The sequence below is a fragment of the Macrobrachium nipponense genome, chromosome 39 (assembly GCF_015104395.2).
Source record: "Macrobrachium nipponense isolate FS-2020 chromosome 39, ASM1510439v2, whole genome shotgun sequence".
NCBI lineage: Eukaryota > Metazoa > Arthropoda > Malacostraca > Decapoda > Palaemonidae > Macrobrachium > Macrobrachium nipponense.
The window spans coordinates 36,418,243-36,441,381 of record NC_061099.1 but is presented as its reverse complement, the minus strand read 5'-3'; the positions used below and the strand labels follow the sequence as shown (position 1 = coordinate 36,441,381).

Here is a 23,139-nt window from a genome sequence, read left to right as displayed (position 1 = left end):
TATATATGCTGTAATAAATGTTATTTATGGTTATGCAGAGTATGGACTTTTAATACTTGACACGAAATTTAATTGGGATTTTTGGGGAATGAATTTATTACTTATCATTCAGGCATCAGATGAATTTTTCAGTGGCAGTGAGTTAAAATAAAAATACAATACTTTGAGTGCTGGTGTTTTTAAATGTAGGTAATGGTTATGTTGATTTGAAAAAATTAAAGGCATTGTTTATCTAAATCCAGCTGACCATTGAGGATATAACTTTCACTCAATGTGGAAAGCATCTTAATTTTCATTTATGTTTGTATCACAGAGTTTTTATTTTTTTTTAAACAACCATAATTACAACTAATAACTACTTAAGTATGACTTTGTCTATTATAAAATGGCTTATTTCATGTTGAAGTGTGTTACTTAATTGTACTGCTTTTAATACTGTACCAGAGTATCTACTTGCATGAAATTGTGATTATTTTTTATATCAACATAAAGATGACATGTCCTTGATATATTCTTAGCTGTTCAACTTGATGTGGACAGAGCATTCAGTTTATTTCTAGCAGTGGAACTTCATTTTTGGAAGCTGTTATTTCCACTAGCTTAACGTTACACTGTTTGTACATCTTTAAGGTGAAATCTTATGGTTATGTGTGTGTGTGCCATGGTGAACCATACTAGAGTGCCATTGTTTTACATATAGCTTTGCAAGTAGATGCATCACATTGCTACCTTGTTCTAAGTGCAACACTAAAACCCAAGGGAAGCAAATAAAATAAAGGAGGGAACAGAGCATAGTTATTAAATTTGATTCATTAGTTGAGTATCACATCTTTTATCTGTTTTAATAAATTCAAATAAACATTTTTAAAATGCCCACTGGTATTGTATTTAAATTTACAATTGCAATCACCCCTTCATGGTTTCTTATTCTAAAAGTTTATTCAAGATGATGTAATAACTTTTTCAGTGTGTACTTGTAATTCCATAGCAAGTTCGTTTACTCATAATTTGGGAGAACTGTTGTCTGGAAAAAAATGTTTTAATTCTGTTGTTAATGACTACACAAAGTAAACTGTTAGGGCCTACCTCCATTTAGGAAAGAATCCTTCAAGCCAGTACAATGAGAGTTAAGAAGTTTAACTGGTTTGGTTTAATTCACTACTCTAATGTGTTTAAGAGTCACATGTAGTGCACTCAAACACAACACAATTAGTAGTTGCAACTATCCTTTACTTAGTTAATTCTCAAGATTATAATTAGTCAACAGCTGTGTGTGCACTGCCCTGGTATAAAAAAAAAATAGTACAAAGAGTGATCAAGTCAAGTGGCAGTAAATATTTATAGGAAAAGTTTTGGGTTCCAGTTGAGCACTTCATATCATTTAATTTTCTTAATGTTTGATAATGCTAACGGACACAGAATCTGGTGTTAAGGAGAATTCAAGTCAGTACTTGGGCCTGTTTTCTTTTGATTATATTTCTGTTGCAGTTCTTTCATGGTTTGGTTCCAAAACTGGAAAAAGCATGTAGAAAAATTTGTCACTGAAATAATGTGTATTTCAGTATACTTGTTGATGTTCTTACCAGATACTTGTGTACTGATAGAAAAAAGTCAGTATAATTTGCAATGCACTAAAGTTCAGTAATAGTAGACCAGTGAGAAATATTTTCACCAAGAAGATACACAACTACTTCTTTGTTTTGTTGACCTATTGTATTTTATAAATGAGTGTTATTTAGTAATAAATTTTTACAAAAATGTAGTGACCTTGTTTATCTACTGTAAATTCATATAGCATAGTGTTTTCCTGCAAAAAGCCCTAAGGAAAAATAAAGTCTTTTAATAAGTTGGAGTGTGGATTTTGAAGTGCATTAGTTGTATTTGTTCATAAAGTTAATAAGTACAGTGTATTTGTAATGTATTATCATTGTTATGGGTTTGCAACATTCTTTTTAAATTTACAGTACATAATATTTTGTATTGTATGATAAAGTATGAAAGTCGTTTTAAACAGAGTTAACAATTGCTCTATGAATAGACAATACATTTGATTTTATATGTTGATAATATAAACAGGAGGTATTGGAAATCATTTGCTCTAATATTACTAAAATCTTTGTAGTTATTCTCTTAATTTTCTTCCTTGTGATAAAAAGCTGTATGATGAAGCAGTTCTCTGTCACATATGTATATTGTGATGGTTCCATGAACATCACTTGGGTTCACACATTCCAGATTAGTCTTTCGACTTTTGTTGATCTTTTCAGAAATAATCTCAAATAAGCATTCACTTCCATGGGTTGGAGTCAAGGCCTTACCATGTTTCATATGTATATTTTTCCACTGTACCAAGAAACCAACTTGTGGAGTTTTTTTTCACCATGCAATGCATCAGGTTTTTGTTGACTAGCATATAATCAGCTTTACAGCTGAATTTCTTAAAAACTGACAGCCAAGATCATTATGGTGATGGAAAAACATTAGCATTTTTAACATTGTCTGCAACTTATAAATATATTTTATGTAAAAGAATGTAATCCTCTGAAATATTTTATAGTAAGAAATACTAAAGGATTTTCCTTAAATGGATGAATTTCATATTTTACTTTTGTTTTTGTTTATGATAAAATTTCTTAGAATTATTCTATCCATCACCAAGAGTGATTTGGTATTAATTTCAAAATCAAAACAAGAGACAAACTCCACTTGGCATTTCATAGGGGAAAACCCACAGTTTAATGTAGAATAATTAAAAAAATCATATAAGCTTGGTCAAAGATGAAGAGGTTGTGAACCTATGGCTTTTATTTATATGTAAATATATGATTCTACTTAATCAGTGTGTATTTTTCTCCTATTTAGAACCTCTTTAACTCATTATTTGTACAAGTGTTTCACTGAATGGGTCATACGTATATTGTTCTTCATTAACAAATCTAGCCCCTTGCTATGAGTTGTATACTAAATAGGAAAAATAGGTACTCCATTTAAAATTTGCTATTTGTAATTTCTTGCCAGTGAGGGCAGGGAGACAAGAGGGCATACGTATCTGGACATGGTGTGGATTGTTTTTAGAAGGTGAAGGATGGCAGTTAGATGGCATGCTTCTCCACCCCCAAGAATTAGAGTACGTACAAGTGTGGTTGCTTTCATTCTTCCATCCCAAACAGTAAGAAGGGAAAGTCATCGATGCATCTACACTTAGAGCCCAGTTGAAATTTCATTTGAAACCATTCAGAATTTCCTGATCTAGCTGTCTGAGGACAAGCACCTTGCTACTGCTACAATTATGGCATACAAGGTTTTGTGGTCAAAAGACCTACCACTATGGGTTTGGAATGACCCATTACTTGCAATATAGGCATTACTTAAGGTTCTCTGAACCGTGATCATCGCCCCAGGTCCCAGAACTTTACCATTGGCATAAATTCTGTATTCAATTCAATGTAACTAGGTGTAACCTGTATGCTCCAAAAGAGTGAAATCTGTTAACTCTGGTGAGGACAACACTTGCTGTTGTCAAATGGCCAAGAATGAGGGAGACCTTTGAGGGAATCCCATATTCTACAGCAACTTGGCATTACAGATAGACATTATGCCTGATCTCGTCACTCCAGGTTTACCAAGACGAGATGACTAATTTCACAGATGGTTTCTCCTTGCGTGGGCTGAGAATTTTCTTAATAAAATGTCAGACCCCCAATTATTGTCTTTGCAGACATGTCTGTTAAAGATGTTTCTGAATTTACTACCACTATGAGATCAAACAAGGGCAACTGCAGTTGGTCTCAGTAGGCGGCATGAGAAGTCCTGGTTCCAGAGACTCCTTCACAAAGGGAAGGGCTTCCTTGGTGCTGCAACATTACTAGGACAGAGTGGTTATCCTGCATCCAACCCCAGCATAATATGTCGCCTTTGAGTCATACAGTACAGTGTATGTTTTAAGAAAAAAAGGAGATGAATTAAATGTCCCTGTCGTAGGAACAGCAATAAGAAAAATATACATGATCAAAATATGGCGAGAATGACCAAATTTCAATAATTAATGACAAGAACTTAAATATTAAATTCAAAACTGAGGAAAAAGATATGACCTTAAATCTATAAATAAACTAAAATAGCCAAGATAGAAATAAGACCAAATTAAACTTCCAAACTAGTAATAAGGATGTTCAATTCCTACCCACCTTGTTTAGAATTCGCTTTATAAGTTTCATTTTCCAGTATATTGCGAACAACCACTCATGTATACAATGACTCAAAGGTATCGTTGCCACTTTCGGTCAGATAACATTTTGGTACCCTTGCTGTCACTTCCAGTTTCCAGTCATCAAGCTTTGTTTCCTCATTCCATACTCTGCAAAACAGTTAAATTAGTATAGGAGGTTTGATTCATCATCATTTAAAACCACCTCATTATTAATGGTTCCAATTAAAACCCTTGAATTCAATCATTAATACAGCTTTTCTGACATGTCAATCAAACTGTTTTCCCCTTATATCTCTTATTTCTGATCTTAATAGCCACATCACTCAATCTGACATATATTGCCCTCATTATAATCAACAATAATTTAGCATCACAGGATAAAAACACCTTATTAAATATAAAAATAATAATCAGTACTTTTAAGGTAAATACCCGACGTCTGCTCTACCTCAAAATTCAAAAACTATTTCATTTGCCGCCAGGCGATCTCTTTACGTCATTTTCCGTCCTTCCATTCATAAGCACAGATACAATTCATATGTATGAACTGACCAAATTGTTTGAAAATGACTCAAGTTTATCATTCAGCAACAACTTACAGGTTCAAACAATCACCAAAGAAGGTGCTTTATTAAAAAAAAATCAATAATAGCAGTGATCTTCGTACATTTAGTAAAATATATGAGAACCACTACGGAATTCCGTCGCCCTGGTGGGTAGAACGAAGTTTGTTGTCACTCGAGGAGGCCCCCATCGGTGGTCTTCAAAAGTAGTCCAGTTCGTTTTCGCATTTTTATTTTATCTTAAAACTTCCGTTCCAACTTGCAACGAGAAGTGGCCTATCGTGCGTTTGTGTGGAATATCGTCTATTCAAGTGACTCGTTCGATGTGAAGTGTGTCTAGTGTATGGTTTGTTGCAAAAACTTTTTTTTTTTTTTTAGCCTATCTCTAAAGAGATTTTGGTAGCCTTAAGGTAAAGGCAGCAACTTAGCCTCCTTTTTTTGAAGTCTCGCCGAGTGGCCCGATCAAGCCCCGTTTGGAAGGCAGTTCTCGCTGGTTACCCATCCTACGTCCATCATGCCGGGCAAAAAGAAGAAATTCAACTCGAGGTTCCCTCCAGTAAGTAGAGCCCAAGCCTAAACTTGGCCACCACTGCAATGGCTGAGAGTCGATACTTGAAGCTTTTATGTTACTATATTTTTGGTTATTTATTGTGAACGAATTTCACGTTGATTTGTTTCCAATGCACCCTGATGGTTTTTAATCAATGGCATGGGTCATTTTAGGCAACTTTAACATTAGGCTAGGGTTCAGCTTGATGTCAAAACTCAGCAAGTTGTTCTGCTTTGATTCCCAGTTTGTTGGTGGTACCGAGTCCCAGATTAAGGTAGATGTTGGAGAAACAACCGAGTGGACTAGCTGATCCAGTCTTGCCCGCTTGTTGATCCACCCTCTGAAAAAGTAGTTTTGCTTATATAACTTCGAAAGGAGAGTTGAGGTCTCGAGGTGTTGCTTCCACCACCGATGACTCGTGACTCGTGCCCATCTTCAGTGTCAGGACGTGTTAAATTACATTTTCGGAGGGTGGATCAACAAGCGGCCAAGGCTGGATCAGCTAGTCCACTCGGTTGTTTCCCCTATTCCTAATAAATCTGCGTCGGTTATTTCTTTGGAAATCACAGTTTCCTATACCTAGTAGGTTAGCTAGTATTTGGGTTTTTCAGTTAAGAATTTACCATTATTTTTGGATAGTCAACTGCAATTAACCCCCATGGGCTCGTACTAAACAAGACGAAATACATTGGATGCCCCAATCCATAGTGGCTTTCATATTTGCTAGACCGTTCCTTGCAGTCTGTGCGGAGTTACCTATTGCCTAGAATTGCCCAGATTGGGTAGTCTGTATATCCGTGGTACGCAGTTACAGCTCCTATCTAGGCCTAAGTATCCAGTTGATCTTGACCCTGAGGCTAGCGCGCGAAGCAAAACAATACCTCTTGCCAGAACAACTGAGCTTGCCAAGAATATTTAAATATGCAGATAAGGCACGAAGTGCTGTTCCACCACATTCTTACTGACAGCACCCATTAACCTGTTAAGCGTCCGCCCCGGATGAGCTCGCTGCTACGTACCGTCACGCTTTTTTTTTTTTTTTTTTTTTTTTTTTTTTTTTTTTTTTTTTTTTTTTTTTTTTTTTTTTTTGTAATCAGCGATCATAGCACTGATGATAGTTTTTTTCAAATTAAAGTTATTTATTTATTTTTATGCTTATTATTCATACTGTAATTAAGTGTAGGAAATTTCTCTCTCTCTCTCTCTCTCCTCTCCTCTCTCTCATCTCTCTCTCTCTGCTCTCTGGATCCTCTCTCTCTTCTCTCTCTCGTCTCTCTCTCCTCTCGATCTCTCTCTCTCTCTCATCCTCTCTCTCATCTCTCTCTCTCTCTCTCTCGGAGTCCAGTCACTCGGCAAAGAAAAGTCATCTTCACTCCCACTATTGGAAGAAAAGTTTGTATCATCACTGGAGGATTCAGAACTAGAGCTCTCATCATCAAATAGGTTATCAATATCAGACTCTTCATCTAGTATTTGATTGATTTCACCTGAAGAAATACGCTTCCTCTTTGGGACATTCATTGTGAAAGACGCGAAATCCAATTTGCCTCGATAAACGGCCGAAGCGTATTGAAATAAAACCAACAGGGACAGGCAGTTTTCTAGCATAAGCGACCACCAGGAAAGAGTTGCCAGGCTGGAAATAAGTTTCCCGTGTGCTGAGAGTGTTACCAAATGATGTTCCTACACTTTCTATACGAGTAAACGTATTATTACGGGGCTGACGGCTTGACAAGCACAGTTAAAGTCTTGAACGTAATATCCCGTTGAAGGCGCTACCGAGTAGATTGCGGTAAACGTATTATTATGTGGGTGACGCTTAACAGGTTAACAAACTTTTCCCCTTGAAAATCCATGGTCCACTGATATTTTTTCCCTTTGAAAATTGGCGGTCCGCAGATATTCACTTGCTCCCCTAAATTAATTGCTCAAAGGGATCCCAAAACCCATTTTCCCACTGGGATCCTTCCAAACCTAGTAGGCTAGACATGGCTTCGGGTAAGGGTTAGGACCTAAGTGCTCCCTGTCGGAATACAAGAGTAAATGAAATGCATCATGTCAAGATTAGCAAATCCCACTACCTGGCTATTTTCTCAAGACAATAGCCTACTATTAGGTATTTCTAAGTCACAACGCCACATGGACTGCAAGGAACGTTCCGCGAATACGAAAGCCACTAGGGATTGCGGGGTCAAATGTATTTTGTTGTGTTTAGTACTAGGAGTTACTTGGATCTATCCATTATTAGGTATACTCCATAGCTATACTCTCTCTCTCTCTCTCTGTACCATACATATCTTTTAATGGAATATGAATCACTGGATCGGAGAGAGAGAGATTTGCCGTGTTTACATTAATATATATTATTTGAAAATTAGTATAAATAATTTTGTCATAAAAAATTGCCACAAATATAAAATGAAAGTACAGTGATTAGTGAAATTCTACAAAAAAAAATCTGCGAAGTAGTGAATTTTCCGCAATATATTTAGAGATAAGTTCCACAGAAAAACCCATGATTAACTGAAGGCATGATTGCTGATCTGCTATCGAGAGGGGGACCCACTGTATCATGGTCTATTGGTATGTTATCACACAGACACACTCACTGGTAATTATCATGGTCTATTGGTATTTTGTCATACAGACATATCCATACTGTTAATTGTGGTCTATTGGTATGGTATCACACAGACACTCATCCAGACATTCTATTGGTATGTCATCACTCACACACACACACAAACACTGCACACTGGTAATTATCATGGTTAATTGGTATGTTATCACCTCCCTCCCCTCCCCACATACACACACACACACACACACACATTGGTAATTATCATGGTAAAAAAGTTTGAATCTGCTTTCTTTATCTTAATCAGTAAAATAAGACTTGTAAGATAATGCTTGGTATCAATGGAACTTAAGTGAACATTTGAGAGTTTTATTTTTTAACATCAGTTAAGTGTTGTAATTTATCTTAAGAGTAGTGTTTTGTAAATTCTGCCTTTCAAAGTAATTTTTAAAATTTCCCCTAATGTATTTATCTTTTACAGGCAAGAATCAAGAAAATAATGCAAACGGATGAAGAAGTAGGCAAAGTTGCTGCGGCTGTACCTGTTATTATTTATATCCTTTAATACATTGACACGCTTATTTATTTATTTATTTTTCTTTAATAAAGCAAAGCAGGTTTGATTTGCTTGGAGATTGCTTGTCTGCCTTAATCTAAAGTATTTTATGGAAAATACAAAGCATTGCTTTACAAATACCTTTCTGCTGTTGAAGGCAGGTTGATCATTAACAGAGTTCACGTTGCCTTGCTAGTGCGGGTTAAGGCCGCCACTAATATTCAGTTATGCCTGTGCAGGCAAACCTGAATGCTAATGTGAACAAACCTGTAGTTTTTCCCACCTGTGCAGGCAACCTGAGCAGATATTGCAATTGATATGCCTCTGGCCTGTGCAGGCACACTTCAGTGTTAATGTGGTTAGATAACTTTGTTGGACAACTTCTTTGGCTCAGTTCAGTGCCCGGACAGATAGTATGTACCAGTCAAGAACACTGTTGAGTATTATTAAATTTAAAAATATATACCTAAATTAATGATGTATCAGATTTATATACTTGTTTTTTATTAGTTGATTGATATTGGTGTCAGAGAAGTATAGTACTAAATATATAATTTGTGATTTTCATACATTTAACTTACCTGTCAGATATATACTTAGCTATTTGACTCCGTCGTCCGACAGAAATTCGAATTTCGCGCGCACGCTACCTGTAGGTCAGGTGATCTACTTACCTGCCGCTGGGTGGCAGGACTAGGAACCATTCCCATGTTCTATCATATTTTTTCTGTCGGCCATACTGGCAACATCGTTGTGGGTATCTCCGGCTGGATTCGTATTTTGCATCGCAATTGATCTTCGTTTGGACTTCTCGGTGACGTATTTGCATTGATTGTACTGGCATACGCGATTGTGGACCGTTTTTGGAATTTGATTTGGATTGTTCAACATGATGTCTGATTCTGGAAGTGTGGTGAGAATGTGTGTGAATGTGGGTTGTAAAGTTAGGATGCCGAAGGCATCGCTTGATCCTCATACTATTTGCAAGAAATGCAGGATGTATGAATGTTCTTTTGGTAATACTTGTAATGAATGCAGGGATTTGAGTGCGGAAGAATGGAAATCTCTAACTTCATACTTGAAGAAGTTAGAAAGAGACAGGGTGAGGAGGTCTTCTTCCAAACCTTTGTCAAGTTCTGTATCTAGCGGGGTTATCAGTAATATTATACCCTCTTCTCCTTTTACTGCCCCATCTAATGTACCTGCTCCTTTATTAGAACCCACAGATTCGGCATCTGAGATTGCGAATCTTAAAGCCGCCCTTCGGAAAATGGAAACCAAAATGGCGGCCATTGAAGGTAAGCAGTGTGATTATAGTGCTGTGGATAGTGATTTAAGTGTCCCCAGTGCAGTGGAGGGGGCGTTTGATTGTCTCCACAACGCTCCCAGGCCTAGACCTCTTTCAAGCTCCCAAGCCCAGAGGAGAAGGAATGTCGAAACAAAGCCGTAAGGAGGTTGTGGAGGATCCCCAACAGTCAGACGTCCCTTCGGCATTTTCTGTATCGCCACAAAGAATGCCAGAGAACGCTACAGAAAAAGCGTTCTGCGTGAGGTTTCTCCTCCTCGGAGAATTCTTCACCTAAAAGAGGTTAGAGATCGGCGGATCTTTCTCGCCCCCTGAAAAGACGTTTGGATGAACCCAGGATTACTTCAAGTCCTGAGCGTTTTCAAGAGGAGGACCATTCAGTAATTAAACAACCGAGGGTAGACAATAATGAAGAGACTAAAAGAAAGAATCCTTCGCACTATGCAGGATTCCATCACTTCTCTTGTGGGAGTTCTGTCAAAAGACCCTCCCAGAAGGAAAGACGATTTCCTGCCTATTAAGAAGTCTAGGCTATCGAGGGTTCAGACTCGCCATAGAAATTTGTCATCCTCCGATTTGGAATCGGATTCATCAGCCTTGCATAGGCCGAGCAGGATCCGTTCTCCTGTCAAACGCAAGACGCCAACGAAACGCGTAGAGCCTTCCAGGCGCGAGATGCCAGACAAGAGCGTCGAGTGTTCTAGACGCGAATTGTCAGCCAGGCTTGAAGCGCTTTCCAGACGCGAGTCGCCAGTCCAGGCGCGTCGAGCATTCCAAGCGCGAGGCGCCAAGAAGACGCGAGCTTCGAGATAGGCGCGTGACGCCAACCAGAAGCAGGACGCCTCCCAGGAGCGAGGCGCCAGGCAAGCGCCAGGGCGCTACGAGGCACGAGACGTCAACAAGAAGCGTGACGCCTCTCAGGAGAGAGTCGCCAGGCAAGCGCGAGGACGCTCCAAAGCGGGTGACGCCAGCCAGAAGCATGACGCCTCCCAGGAGCGAGGCGCTAGGCAAGCGCCAGGACGCTTCGAGGCGCGAAGACGTCAACTAGAAGCGTGACGCCTCTCATGGAGAGAGCGCAGGCAAGCGCGAGGACGCTCCAAGGCGCGTGACGTCAACCAGAGGCGTGACGCCTCCCAGGAGAGAGGCGCCAGGTAAACGCGAGGACGCTGCAAGTCGCAAGACGCCAGCCAGAAGGTGAAGACCCATCCCAGACGCGAGGATTATTCTAGACTGAGGCCTCTACTAGTTGTGGGGACGGTATTGTTCGTAGTCCTTCACCTACTAGAAACATTTCTCCTAGAGCGGCTTCTCTTGATAGAGAATCGTTCAGGAAAGAGCGATCTCCTTCTAACCTTGAACTTGAAGAGATTTCTGAGGAAGAAGTTTCAACTAACGAGGGACTTTCCAATTATAAGGAAGGTTTTAGCCTCGTTACTTCTTGAGGAGTTTGGGATTCTCTTAGTCCCGCAGCTGCTCCTTCGCCGAGATCTCTGTTTTCGAGCACAAAAACCCCGAAATCCTTGGCTTTCTTAAAGATGAAGCCGGCGATCTCAATGAAGAAAGCCCTCACCGTCTTTAGATTCGTGGCTTTTATCTAAAAAGGAAACTTTGAGAACTGTTTATTGCTCTCCACCCTCCAAGCTGACAAGGAAAAGAGGCATTTGGTATAAGACGGAAGAGGCGATGGGATTGATGCTCCCCTCGTCTGCAGATTCAGATTTCTCGAGTCTTGTAGAGTATGTGAGAAGACAGTCTCTCAATTCAGCAAAGGCGTCCTGGAGTATGTCGGAATTAGATCAGCACCTTAAGGGAATTTTTCACGTCTTAGAGGTGTTCAACTTCTTGGATTGGTCTCTTGGGGTGCTGGCTAAGAAGACGAGTGAGCCAGATTTTCTTGATCCAGAAACTTTGCACAGTGTCCTATCTTGCATGGATAAGGCTGTGCAAGATGGTTCTGGTGAGTTGGCGGCTCTTTTTGGATCTGGAATGTTAAAGAAAAGATCTCTTTACAGTTCCTTTCTGACGAAAGGATTTTCTCCTTCTCAGAGGTCCGCTCTATTATTCGCACCTCTGTCAGAACATCTGTTTCCTTCATCTTTAGTGAAGGATGTTTCGAGATCCTTGTCGGAAAAGGCTACGCAGGACCTTCTTGTACAATCTACAAAGAAAATTAGACCGGCAGTTACGACTCAGAAGAAGGTGGCTCGTACTCCAGTAGTGCCCTTTCGTGGAGCCCCCTCAACTCGATCAACTTCGAAGAGAAAACCCTTCGACAAGCGAGGGAGGTCTTCCTTCTGCTCTTTTAAAAAGAGCAAATAGCAGCCATGTCCTCCAAGCACAAGTAGGGGCCAGACTTCAATACTTTCTGGATGCCTGGTCCGTAAGAGAAGCAGATCCCTGGACTCTGTCTGTCCTACAGAGGGGTACATCATTCCCTTCGTGACAGACCTCCTTTGGCAACATCTCCGAAGGATTTGTCGACGAGTTACAAGGACCCTGGACTGAACGAGACTCTCCTTCAGACGGTGGTGTTGATGAGGGACAAGAATGCAATAGAGCTAGTGCAGGATCCATTCTCCCCGGGGTTTTACAACCGCCTTTTCTTGGTTCCAAAGGCTTCGGGGGGATGGAGACCCGTCCTAGATGTAAGCGTCCTGAACAGGTACGTGGAGAAAAAGAAGTTCTCCATGGAGACTTCAGCTTCAGTTCTGTCTTCCCTACGTCAAGGGAGATTGGATGGTATCCCTGGACCTTCAGGATGCTTACTTTCATGTTCCGATTCACCCATCGTCAAGAAAATATCTAAGATTTGTTGTACAAGGACAAATCTTCCAATTCAGGGCCTTGTGCTTCGGCCTATCGACCGCCCCTCAGGTATTCACATATCTGATGCGGAACGTGGCCAAATGGCTTCATTTAGAAGGGATAAACATCTCAATGTATCTCGACGATTGGCTAATCCGGGCCAAGTCGGAGAAACTGTGTTTGGAGGACCTACAGTCTACTTTGAACCTAGCAAAGACGTTAGGATTACTCATGAACCTCGAGAAATCTCAGATGAATTCCCCAGTTCAGAACTTAGTCTATTTGGGGATTCGGATGGATTCTCGGGGTTTTCGGGCTTTTCCGTCCCAGGAAAGGATTGCTCGGGGATTACAGAAAATCTCGAGCTTCCTAGAGAAAGAACGGAGTTCGGTGAGGGAGTGGTTAAGTCTTCTGGGAACCCTTTCCTCACTAGAACAGTTCATTTCGCTAGGAAGACTCCACCTACGCCCTCTTCAATTCTTCCTAAGAAGAATTTGGAGTTGGAAGAACGGGCAGCTTTCAGACACTTTCAGTATTCCTCTGGAAGTAAAGAATCATCTGAAGTGGTGGATTTTTCCCTTAGAAAAGAACGAGGGCTTGTCTCTAGAAGTTCGGAACCCAAACCTAATCTTGTTCTCAGACGCTTCAGAGAAGGATGGGAGCGACTCTAGGACAAAAGAAGTATCAGGCCAATGGAGGAAGGATCAGCTAGACTGGCATATAAACTCCAAAGAACTTTATGCCGTTCTTCTAGCTCTAAAAGCCTTCGAGACAGAGGTGTTAGGTCAAGTGGTACAGGTCAACTCGGACAACACCACAGCGTTGGGCCTATATCAAGAACAAGGGGGAACTCACTCTCTTTCTCTGTTCCATATAACAAAAGAGCTGTTGTATTGGGCAAAAGAAAAGAAGTGACTCTTCTCACAAGATTCGTGAAAGGAGAGAAAGAACATCAGAGCAGACAGGCTAAGCAGGTTAAACCAAGTTCTCCCCACAGAATGGACCCTTCACATTCAGGTGTGTCAAGCTCTGTGGTCCCTGTGGGGCAGTCCACATATAGACCTATTCGCCACCTACCTATCCAGAAGGATAGAGAACTTTTGCTCCTTAGTGGAAGACCCGAGAGCGATAGCGGTGGACGCCATGCTGCTGGACTGGTCAGGCCTAGATGCCTACGCCTTTCCCCCCTTCAAAATGTTAGGAGTGGTGTTAAGAAAATTTGCGGCATCAAGAGGGACGAGACTAACACTCATCGCTCCCTTTTGGCCGTCTCAAGATTGGTTCACAGAGGTACAGGAATGGACAGTGGACTTCCCAAGATCTCTTCCACACAGGAGAGATCTTCTCAAACAACCCATTTCGAGAGGTATCATCAAAAAACCTCCCCGCTCTCGCTCTGACTGCCTTTCGACTATCGAAAGACTTGTCAGAGCGAGAGGCTTTTCAAGCAAAGCTTCAAAAGCAATTGCTAGAGCCTGGAGATCTTCAACTATTCGGGTCTACCAATCCAAATGGGATGTTTTTAGAAGATGGTGTAAGAAGAATAAACTGTCCTCTTCCGATACCTCTGTGACCAACATAGCTGATTTCCTTGATTTTCCTTAGGGAAGAATCAAAATTATCAGTTTCTACCATTAAAGGTTATCGAAGTATGCTTTCTGCCGTATTTCGAACAGAGGTTTGAGAATTGCAGAAGATAAGACCTCCACGATCTTATTAGATCTTTTGAAACCTCTAAAACCTTTTCTCCTCGCACTCCTAACTGGAACCTAGATGTAGTTTTGAGATTTCTATCATCTAGTAGATTTGAACCTCCTCTCAACGCGTCGTTTAGAGATCTAACGAGAAAATGTATTTTTCTTGTTGTCGTTAGCGACTGCGAAGAGAATTAGTGAAATACACGCTCTAGATTCTCGAGTAGGATTTAAGAGTGATGCGGCAATTTGTTCTTTCCAGACTCTGTTTCTGGCCAAGAACGAGAACCCTTCAAAACCCTGGCCAAAGAGTTTTGAAGTTAAAGGACTTTCAAATCTAGTAGGAGAGGAATTAGAAAGATCTTTATGTCCAGGTTAGAGCTTTGAAGTTCTATTTAAAGAAGAAGAATGAACTAAACGGATGTAAACAAAGCCTGTGGTGCGCAGTTCGGGATCCTAGTAGACCCATGTCAAAAAATGCATTAGCATTTTTTGTGAGGAGCATTATTACGGATTCTCATAATAACTGCACTGAAGACTCTTTCAGGACTCTCCGAGTGAAGGCTCATGAGGTTAGAGCGGTAGCCACTTCATTAGCATTTCAGAAGAACATGTCTTTAAAAGACATTGTGGATGCGACTTACTGGAGGTGTAATTCAGTGTTCGCATCACACTATCTCAAGACGTTAAAGTAACATATGAAAAGTGTTTCTCTCTGGGTCCTTTTGTATCAGCCGATACAGTGCTGGGGCTGGGAGCACATAACGATCCTTAGAAAAATTTGTATTTGTTCTAATTTTTGATAGTACATAGATCTACCTTGTGAGACGAGTTGTTGGTTTTTTCTGCTGATTAGTATGCTCGGTGGCGCACGGGCGTCCTAGTTTGGATCAGTGGGGGAATCAAGAGACGTCTTACTGGCTAGATTGTACAAACATTTTTTTTTTTTAATTTTATTTTTATTTTTGTACTTTACTGTATGAATGTTTGTGATTCGAGTTTGTGGTTGTTTGCAAGAGGTTAGGGGATAACTTCTTGCAATCTTAGAACTAACATGGATAGGTTGAGGTGATCGGGATCGATGTTGTGCTCCTTGTATAGGTCTTGTCAAGTAAGTGGATAAGCACCCATTGACGTAGTCCTTCCAGGATCTACCAAGTAAGCGGGTAAGACCCCTTTGGCAGTACCACAAGAACTCTTAGCCATAGATCAATATCTCGCTGAGGCTCTTGAGACTGACTAGACTCCTGGATTCTATTCATGAAGTCTTCAGTCTAAACAGGTAGGAACCAAGGTTTTATTTATTTATTACCTACAACGATAGTTGTGATTCCTGTTTGATTCTGTAGTTAGCTGTCTCTGTCCCACCTCCAATGGTGTGAATCAGCTAAGTATATATCTGACAGGTAAGTTAAATGTATGAAAATGATATTGTTATTATACAATAAAGTTTTATACATACTTGCCTGGCAGATATACAAAATTATACCCACCCTACCTCCCCTCAGGAGACAGGCGGTATAGAAAAAATATGATAGAACATGGGAATGGTTCCTAGTCCTGCCACCCAGCGGCAGGTAAGTAGATCACTTGACCTACAGGTAGCGTGTGCGCGAAATTCGAATTTCTGTCGGACGACGGAGTCAAATAGCTAAGTATATATCTGCCAGGTAAGTATGTATAAAACTTTATTGTATAATAACAATATCATTTTTCCACAGGAAAAATAATTGTATAAGTATAATGAAGGCTGAAAGTGGCAGCATTATTCCTGAATGTCTTGTAGATTTCATTGAGATCTATATGAATGAGACTTTGCTAGGGCAAGTAGAATCCAAAGGCTTTCGTAACCAGTCAAGCCTATGCATGTTTATTCATGGTTGTAAACTATGCCAGTACGTAGTATATGCAAGTCAGTTTTTAAATGAATGAATGTTCATAAGGGCAGTACTATGACATAAAATAAGATTAGGCTTATAATGCATCTATTCATGATTATTCATCATATATATAATTCATTTTTAAAATGAGAACAAAATATAATATGTATACTACTTTCTGTAAAAAAAAAACAAACCATTAGACTTACATATGTTTATGCATTGCTCGCATCCCATGCAAGCCAGTTTTCCAATGAAATTAGTCTAATCAACACACAAATGAAACAGAAACAGTAGTAAACTATGGATGTTGACTCGTAACACATCATAAAGCCATTCTTAAAGTTTAAACAAGTCAGTATATTAAGCATTTTAATGAAACAGGAAAATATTAGGCCTATACATATACAGAAAAACAATACTATTAGGCCTATACTACATATAAGTCAACTTTGAAATTAAAAAAACAATTACTAAATTAATTAACACAATTAACCTGCCATGGAATTCTTCCTTCATTCATAAAATCTTCAATAAGCATTCTGAAAGTCCATGAGGGCAAATTTAAACTCATATTCACATGGGAGTATATTTAATTTCTTTTTTCAATCACTCTTTCATTGGACATTTTACTTGATATTTATGAATTTTTTTATGCTAGCAGGAAGCCAATTAGTACATATAACCATAGCATCGTCTGTTGACACAGTGGCTGCTGCAGGGGACTGAGGAAAAACTATCATAAGTGGTGATTGTTTGCCTGCATAGGCTGACCATGCAGGTATAACTGAAAGTTAATGGCAGCTTTTAAATAACAGGCGAGGTGACCTCACTGGTGGATTCCTTCAGACTCATGGTCTTTTGATGTGGGTTGGGACTTTGTACACACCTGTTAGCATGTAATGGTAACTGTACATGTTTAGAGCAACGATGTTATCCCAGCTAAGTTGATCTGTTCACTTCTCTTACTCTTTAACCCTTTTTTTTTTTGTACTGATAGATATGGTTTTGATGATCAAGGGAAGCATTTGTCAGACATGGCTTTCAGCACGTGTTGTTCTTGTCCAGACTTCTTGAGGGAGGAGGTCATACCTGACTCCTGTTGCCCCATCCTGTTGATGCTGTTACAGACTTGTAAGTGCTGATTACTATCCAGCATGCTGATCATTCCTCCAATAACTGGCTACCCATGTGAAGGTTTCCTATATTGATTTTAGTTGTCTGGATCAATTCCTCAAGCAAAGGCTGTAGTTGTGGTGTATAAAAAAATGCCCCCACTCCCTCCCCAATTGTGCGTTTCTGGTAGTGATAGTCCTTAAAAAATCAAATTAGTCCCATTGTACTGTTCACTTAACCACCATGCACTCTTTCCTCAGGTTTCAGCATCATTAATGATCTGATCACTTACAAACAGGAAAAGCTTAAGAAGGTATCTGGACACTGATTAGTATTGGTCCTTGGTACTGAGGTCATCACTGAAATGGATATTTTTGTTTAACATGCAGAGGCACTCAGAAAATTCTTTGTAATGCTTGAGGAGTTGAATGATAATTGTGTAAACTTGTATCAGTTACCCATATGTCACTTGATCTCAAAATGATTATCATTACAGTTCATGCAGGATTGATTCTCTGCAATTACAATTACGCAAGTCAGGTTTGGCAATAATATGTACAACTAGAAAATATTTCAATTTAGGTTACGGGCAAAGTGGTAGCAGACCTTTGATTTGCAGGACACCAATAATTTAAAAGTAGAAATGATTCCTTTTGCTCAAGGAATTGTTTTCACAATTTCCTGCACAAAAAGCTGGGGAGCCCTTTTGCTAGATTTTCGGGCAGCAGGCATCTGGTTTGTATTAGGAAGGTTTTGATATAAGTTATTTGAAAGTGTGAGTAATTTTCTTAGTTCTGAAAGCCTGCAAGCAATACGTACATTTTGACTTAATTTTTGGAGTAGCTATTGAGATATTCACTTGGCAAAAGAATGCTGAGTAAATATCATTTCAGGATACCTAAATATATATCTTCCTGGTCCAACAAAGAGAGGCTTTTTTTATCTTCTCTTTCTGGTTGATAGATGTATATAAAAGGTACGTTCCCCATTACCTCTTATAGGTTTATATTGGAAATCAATATTACTTGGTATATTTCAAAACTATAAAAAACATTGAATTTTTATTGCTGTTTTATGTTTCTTTTGTTTTTTTATTTGTTGTTTAGTGCGTTTTAGTGTGTAAAGGAATTAAATTTCCTTTTATTTATCTTCCCTCTATGATAAAAATTCTTTAATTACTATTCCATTTTCAGCTACTTCTAGTACTTTAGAATTATAGCATCACAGCAGTTGCTGAAAGCATTTAAGAATTATTGTGAAATTTAGGTAAATAATTTCAAGTTTAACCGTAATTATGTGGAGATTTTCCTTAATTATTGGAGTACCGCGTGGTTTAGAATTGTTCGTGGAGTCACTGTTAAGCAGAGCTGGAGAGATCACCACAGCACGTCATGCCCGAACCCTTACCCCTGCCCATTTGTGAGTATACAACTGATATATTAATTAGTTTGAGAACAATTTGCAATATGAAAGTTAGAATCATTAAAGTAAAACTAATGAAATATACTTTATTTTGTGTAGGTTTTTAAGTATTTTGCCTAAATCGTGAAATTTTTTGTTTTGTTTAGAATGAACAGTCCTACCAACAATGTTGTTTGAGTAATATCGTTTTGAAGAGCTTTCTGTTAATAGAAAGAATGGCATTTAAGCAAATAAAAAATAAGAGGGTAGTTTAGCATATCTGATGTTATCAGATTATAATCTGCTTAAAGATCTTTATGTTAAAAGAAAAAATGTTGTCTTAACCCCAAGAGCCGGGCTAAAAAAAAACGTATGCAGCACCACATGCCAAGGATGAGGTCAACCAATTTAAGAAAAACATAATGGAAAGAGAAAGAGGAAGATATGCAAAATTCTAACAAATTTATTTACAACCCCTTTGTGGGGCCTCTTACAAGACAATCATAAATTTGACCAAGTTATGCATTTTTTCCCTAATAAATATCTTTATTTTAATTTGTAAAATTATAATTACAGCTCACACAATATCATAACAGATAAGAACTAAAATCAGTAACAAATTCTGAGTACATATATACTATTTGTAAATTATGAGCTGGGTTTAAGAATGCACTAGAGTAGTACTTTATTTATAAATGCACTAAATTAAAGGAAGTAAAACTATGATTTTGCCTGTATATTGGATGATGCTTTTGCTTCTTCTTAAACACTTTGTGGCCTGCTCATTATTTGTTTCTCCAGTCACAGCTACAAATGTAAATTTAGGGCATACTTCCATAACAATTTCTTATTTTTATTTATGGATCTCACCAGTGAAAATTTGTACATCTTTAACAAGTCAACAATTTTAATGCAACCCTTAATAAGAAAACTTGTTAGTTACAGTAACTAACATCAGCAAATGGCTGTTTCTCAATTTATTTTTTATCGGTACTTGCTGCTGTTTATGCCTGTGTCTTACATGCAGTAGTAAGTGGTTGTTAATCATAAGAAATAGTATTGAATTCTTAGACAAGTCACAAGATTGGTAAGCTTGATTTAATGTACGAGGATTTGCATCTAACAAAATTTTGCTTCCAGTTAAAAGCCAACTCAGATATTAATATGCATTATCAGTGGTATCTACCAAAACTGAGACCGGCACAGAAAGCCTATTCTCGTGTAATCTATTGAACATACATCTTGAACTAAACATCATGTGTGTGAAATCATGGTTTTGGACAAAATTTTAATGATGGCATGATACGCAAGTAAATATGCAAATTATGGTTCTGTTGTAAGCTGCATATTTTTAGTTTCACAGAATGTTTATGTTGGAATTGAACTGCTTGTGTATTTATGGAGCAAGCTTTAGTTCCGAAATATGAAAAATCCCAAAACTGAAACATGGTGCTGCCCGTATAGCTGCTCAAAAATAATGGTAGCTGATTCAAAAAAGGTTTGGATCATGGGTGTTGCTGGCCCATGGAGTGCTAGGTTTAAGAGGTTGGACTGTAGAACGAATTATGTAAGTTACACATAGCTCATGCTATCATCATTGCTGTAAGTTTTTTTTTTTTTTTTTATAAAGTCATGAACAGGGTTTCAAATGTTTTTAAGAGGTTCTGATTGTGTATATTTTACCAACATAAATTTTTAGTATATGTAAATGATACAGGTACCCAACTCTCATGTATGTGAAGGAATCAGTGTGCTACATTTTTCAGAGCAAACTATTTACATAGTACTACTAAACATAAGTAATAATGATATACGTACAGTACAGTATACTGTACTGTTCAGTACTTAATAACATTCAAGCATTTCTCTGTCACAGAATACTATGCAACAAAGTGTGAGATAATGAAGTGGTAAAAATGATAGATACAAAATTTTTTATTAATGGTAGACTACTTTGTTCAGGATGAATAATGTATTAACACACTTTTCAAGTATTTAAAATAATACAATAATGAGAATAGTAAATGTGGACACAACAGATTGGTTCATTTAGTAAGAGGCTACAACACTCCACTGCCTCAGATTCTCATTCTTGAATAGTTGATTCTCTTCCATATCATTCATACAGTGTGTGGCTTTGTTTGCATTTAAGCCCTTTGGTGCAGATAAGCACCAAAAAGTACACATAATTACCTTGTAGATATTGGAAAAACAAATAATCGAAGGGTTAATGTATGTTCAGAAAGCACAACTACAAGTCAAAATGAGCCATGAAAGTCAGCCAAAGAAGTAGAAGTATTTGTTATATAGTAAAAATATATTGAATAACTCTGTTTTGTTTTGCACCAAGGAAAATGCAAGTTTGAAAGCTGACAGATGAAAATTGGACATAAGTTATTGATGGAGACTATGGAAACAAATTGTTTTAACTCAGATGTGTTTAGTTTTACAAGTTCATTAGTTGTCTCTTTCAACAACAGGAAACAGTGCATCATGGCAGATAAACGATTTGACTTTTTGCAAGAACTGGTCGCTTCTGTTTCTGATATTGGTGCTGATGGTGAATCAGATGCTGGTCCTCCAACACCATCTACTCCTTTGACCCCAGTGATAAATTTACCTCCACCGGGTGTAGGACTTCACCCTTCAAATACTTCTCTAGCTCATCCTTTGTTACATGTTAACAATCATCCAATAAGTCCTACAATTACAGGTACAGTGCTCTATTTAATTGTGCCTTCTGAATTATCAATGTAGGTAATTAGCAACAGAGAATAAAGAGTAAAATTTAATCTTTTAATCACATTTTGAAGGAATTTACTGTTAATTAACAACTGTGAAAGGTATTTTAAAGTATAGAAAATATTTCAGTTTGTATTTTGTGATTATGTTGCCGTAACACTCTTGGCATGTCTATTAGGAGTTCCAACAGATCTGGAAACCATTCTCCCTTCAGCCGTAAAGGCGCTACCAGAGTCATTTTGAGGTTCTGAGACCGCATTACCTTGTTCAGAACCTGACGGATTAGGCAAAATGGAGGAAATGCATACACATCCAGATTATCCCATGGGTGTTGTAGCGCATCTTCTGCTACTGCCTCTATGTCTGGGATTACTGAACAATACACTTCCAACTTTTTGTTGTACCTGGTACACAATAGGTCTATGATCGGCCTTTCCCCACAATATGAGCATTCTGTCCTTTACCTCTTGATGCAAGGACCACTCCGTTCCTAGGATCTGATCCCTCCGGCTCAACTTGTCGGCCACTATGTTTCTTTTACCTGGAATATATCTGGCTCTGACGTCTTCTAAATTCTCTACAGCCAACTGATGAAGTTGAACTGTTATCATGTGCAACTGCCGAGATACCAGGCCTCCTTGCTTGTTTGCGTAAGCTACTACTGTGGTGTTGTCCGACATCAATACCACTGATTGCCCCTTCACCCTCTCCCGGAATTCCTGGAGTGCCAGAAACGCAGCTTTTAACTCCAATATGTTTATATGGCATTCTCTGTCCTTGCAACTCCATTTCGCTGAAATCATCAGCTCCACCATGTGGGCTCCCCAACCTTTGAGTGACGCATCCGAGAACAGCAAGAGGTCCTAATGTTAAGACCGAAGGTTTGTTAGTTATGAAAAATACAATTGTTCCGACACGGCATACAAACCTTCGGTCCTTTTACAATAGGAAGGTACTAGTGGCAGCTGGATAGGTCGTAAGCTTTCGAACAAGGGGTTCGGTAGTTAACTGCTTGTCCGACAGGCGCGCGCGCGCGACTGGGAGGTAAACAAACCACTTTTGCTTTCGGCCTGCTGGCGTATGGACGTGTATCATCGCTCTCTGCCCGCTTCATCGTCGTTGCTTTCGCATGGTTGTGTTTTTCTTTTTCTATTTATCTAGTGAAACTGAATTGTAAGTACAATCATTTCATATTTATTTCCATTGAATTCAATTGTGAATTAAAGGATCTTGGTTTCTCCACGCCCTCCGATTACCTGAGTGCCGGGACTGAAGGGCGTAAGTGCGGGAATTCATTTTCCCAGAAATGATCCTCGTATTGTGTATGCTTGGTGCCGAGGGCGGGAGAGCGCTCGCTCCGAGCGTATATTTTTGGGTTGGAAATGTTGTAGATGACAAAATCGTAGTAAGGTGCTCCTTTTCATTTATATTTTTTTTTTTACCTGGTATGCTCGTTGCCGGAGCGAATGCGCTCGGCACGAAAACTTATTCTGTATGGAAGTGGAATCGCAAGTACAGTATTCTTTTTCATTTTCATATATTTATTTTGATTGTAGCAATTACTCATTTTGGATCAGTTTCCGAGCTTACCCGGAAATTGATCCTTTCCCCTTTTTATTTGAATGAAGTGAAATCGCAAGTCAGTTCTTTTTTCATTTTCATATTTTATTGAGATTGCATTGTTTACTTGGATCAATGTTTCCGCTATTTCCCGGGAATTGATCCTTCCCCTTTTTAT

At 38.8% G+C, this 23,139-nt stretch overlaps 1 protein-coding gene across 1 annotated transcript in view; it reads left to right on the top strand.

The window, feature by feature from the left end:
• The first annotated feature begins 4,928 nt into the window (after positions 1 to 4,928).
• The window catches only part of LOC135210416 (uncharacterized), a 64,157-nt gene continuing 45,946 nt past the window's right edge, over positions 4,929 to 23,139 (top strand). The window contains exons 1-4 of the mRNA XM_064243317.1: positions 4,929 to 5,329; positions 8,383 to 8,455; positions 18,584 to 18,677; positions 21,140 to 21,372. Coding sequence (XP_064099387.1) covers positions 5,288 to 5,329; positions 8,383 to 8,455; positions 18,584 to 18,677; positions 21,140 to 21,372 — 442 coding nt within the window. The 5' untranslated portion in view covers positions 4,929 to 5,287. The remainder of the gene's footprint in view (positions 5,330 to 8,382; positions 8,456 to 18,583; positions 18,678 to 21,139; positions 21,373 to 23,139) is intronic.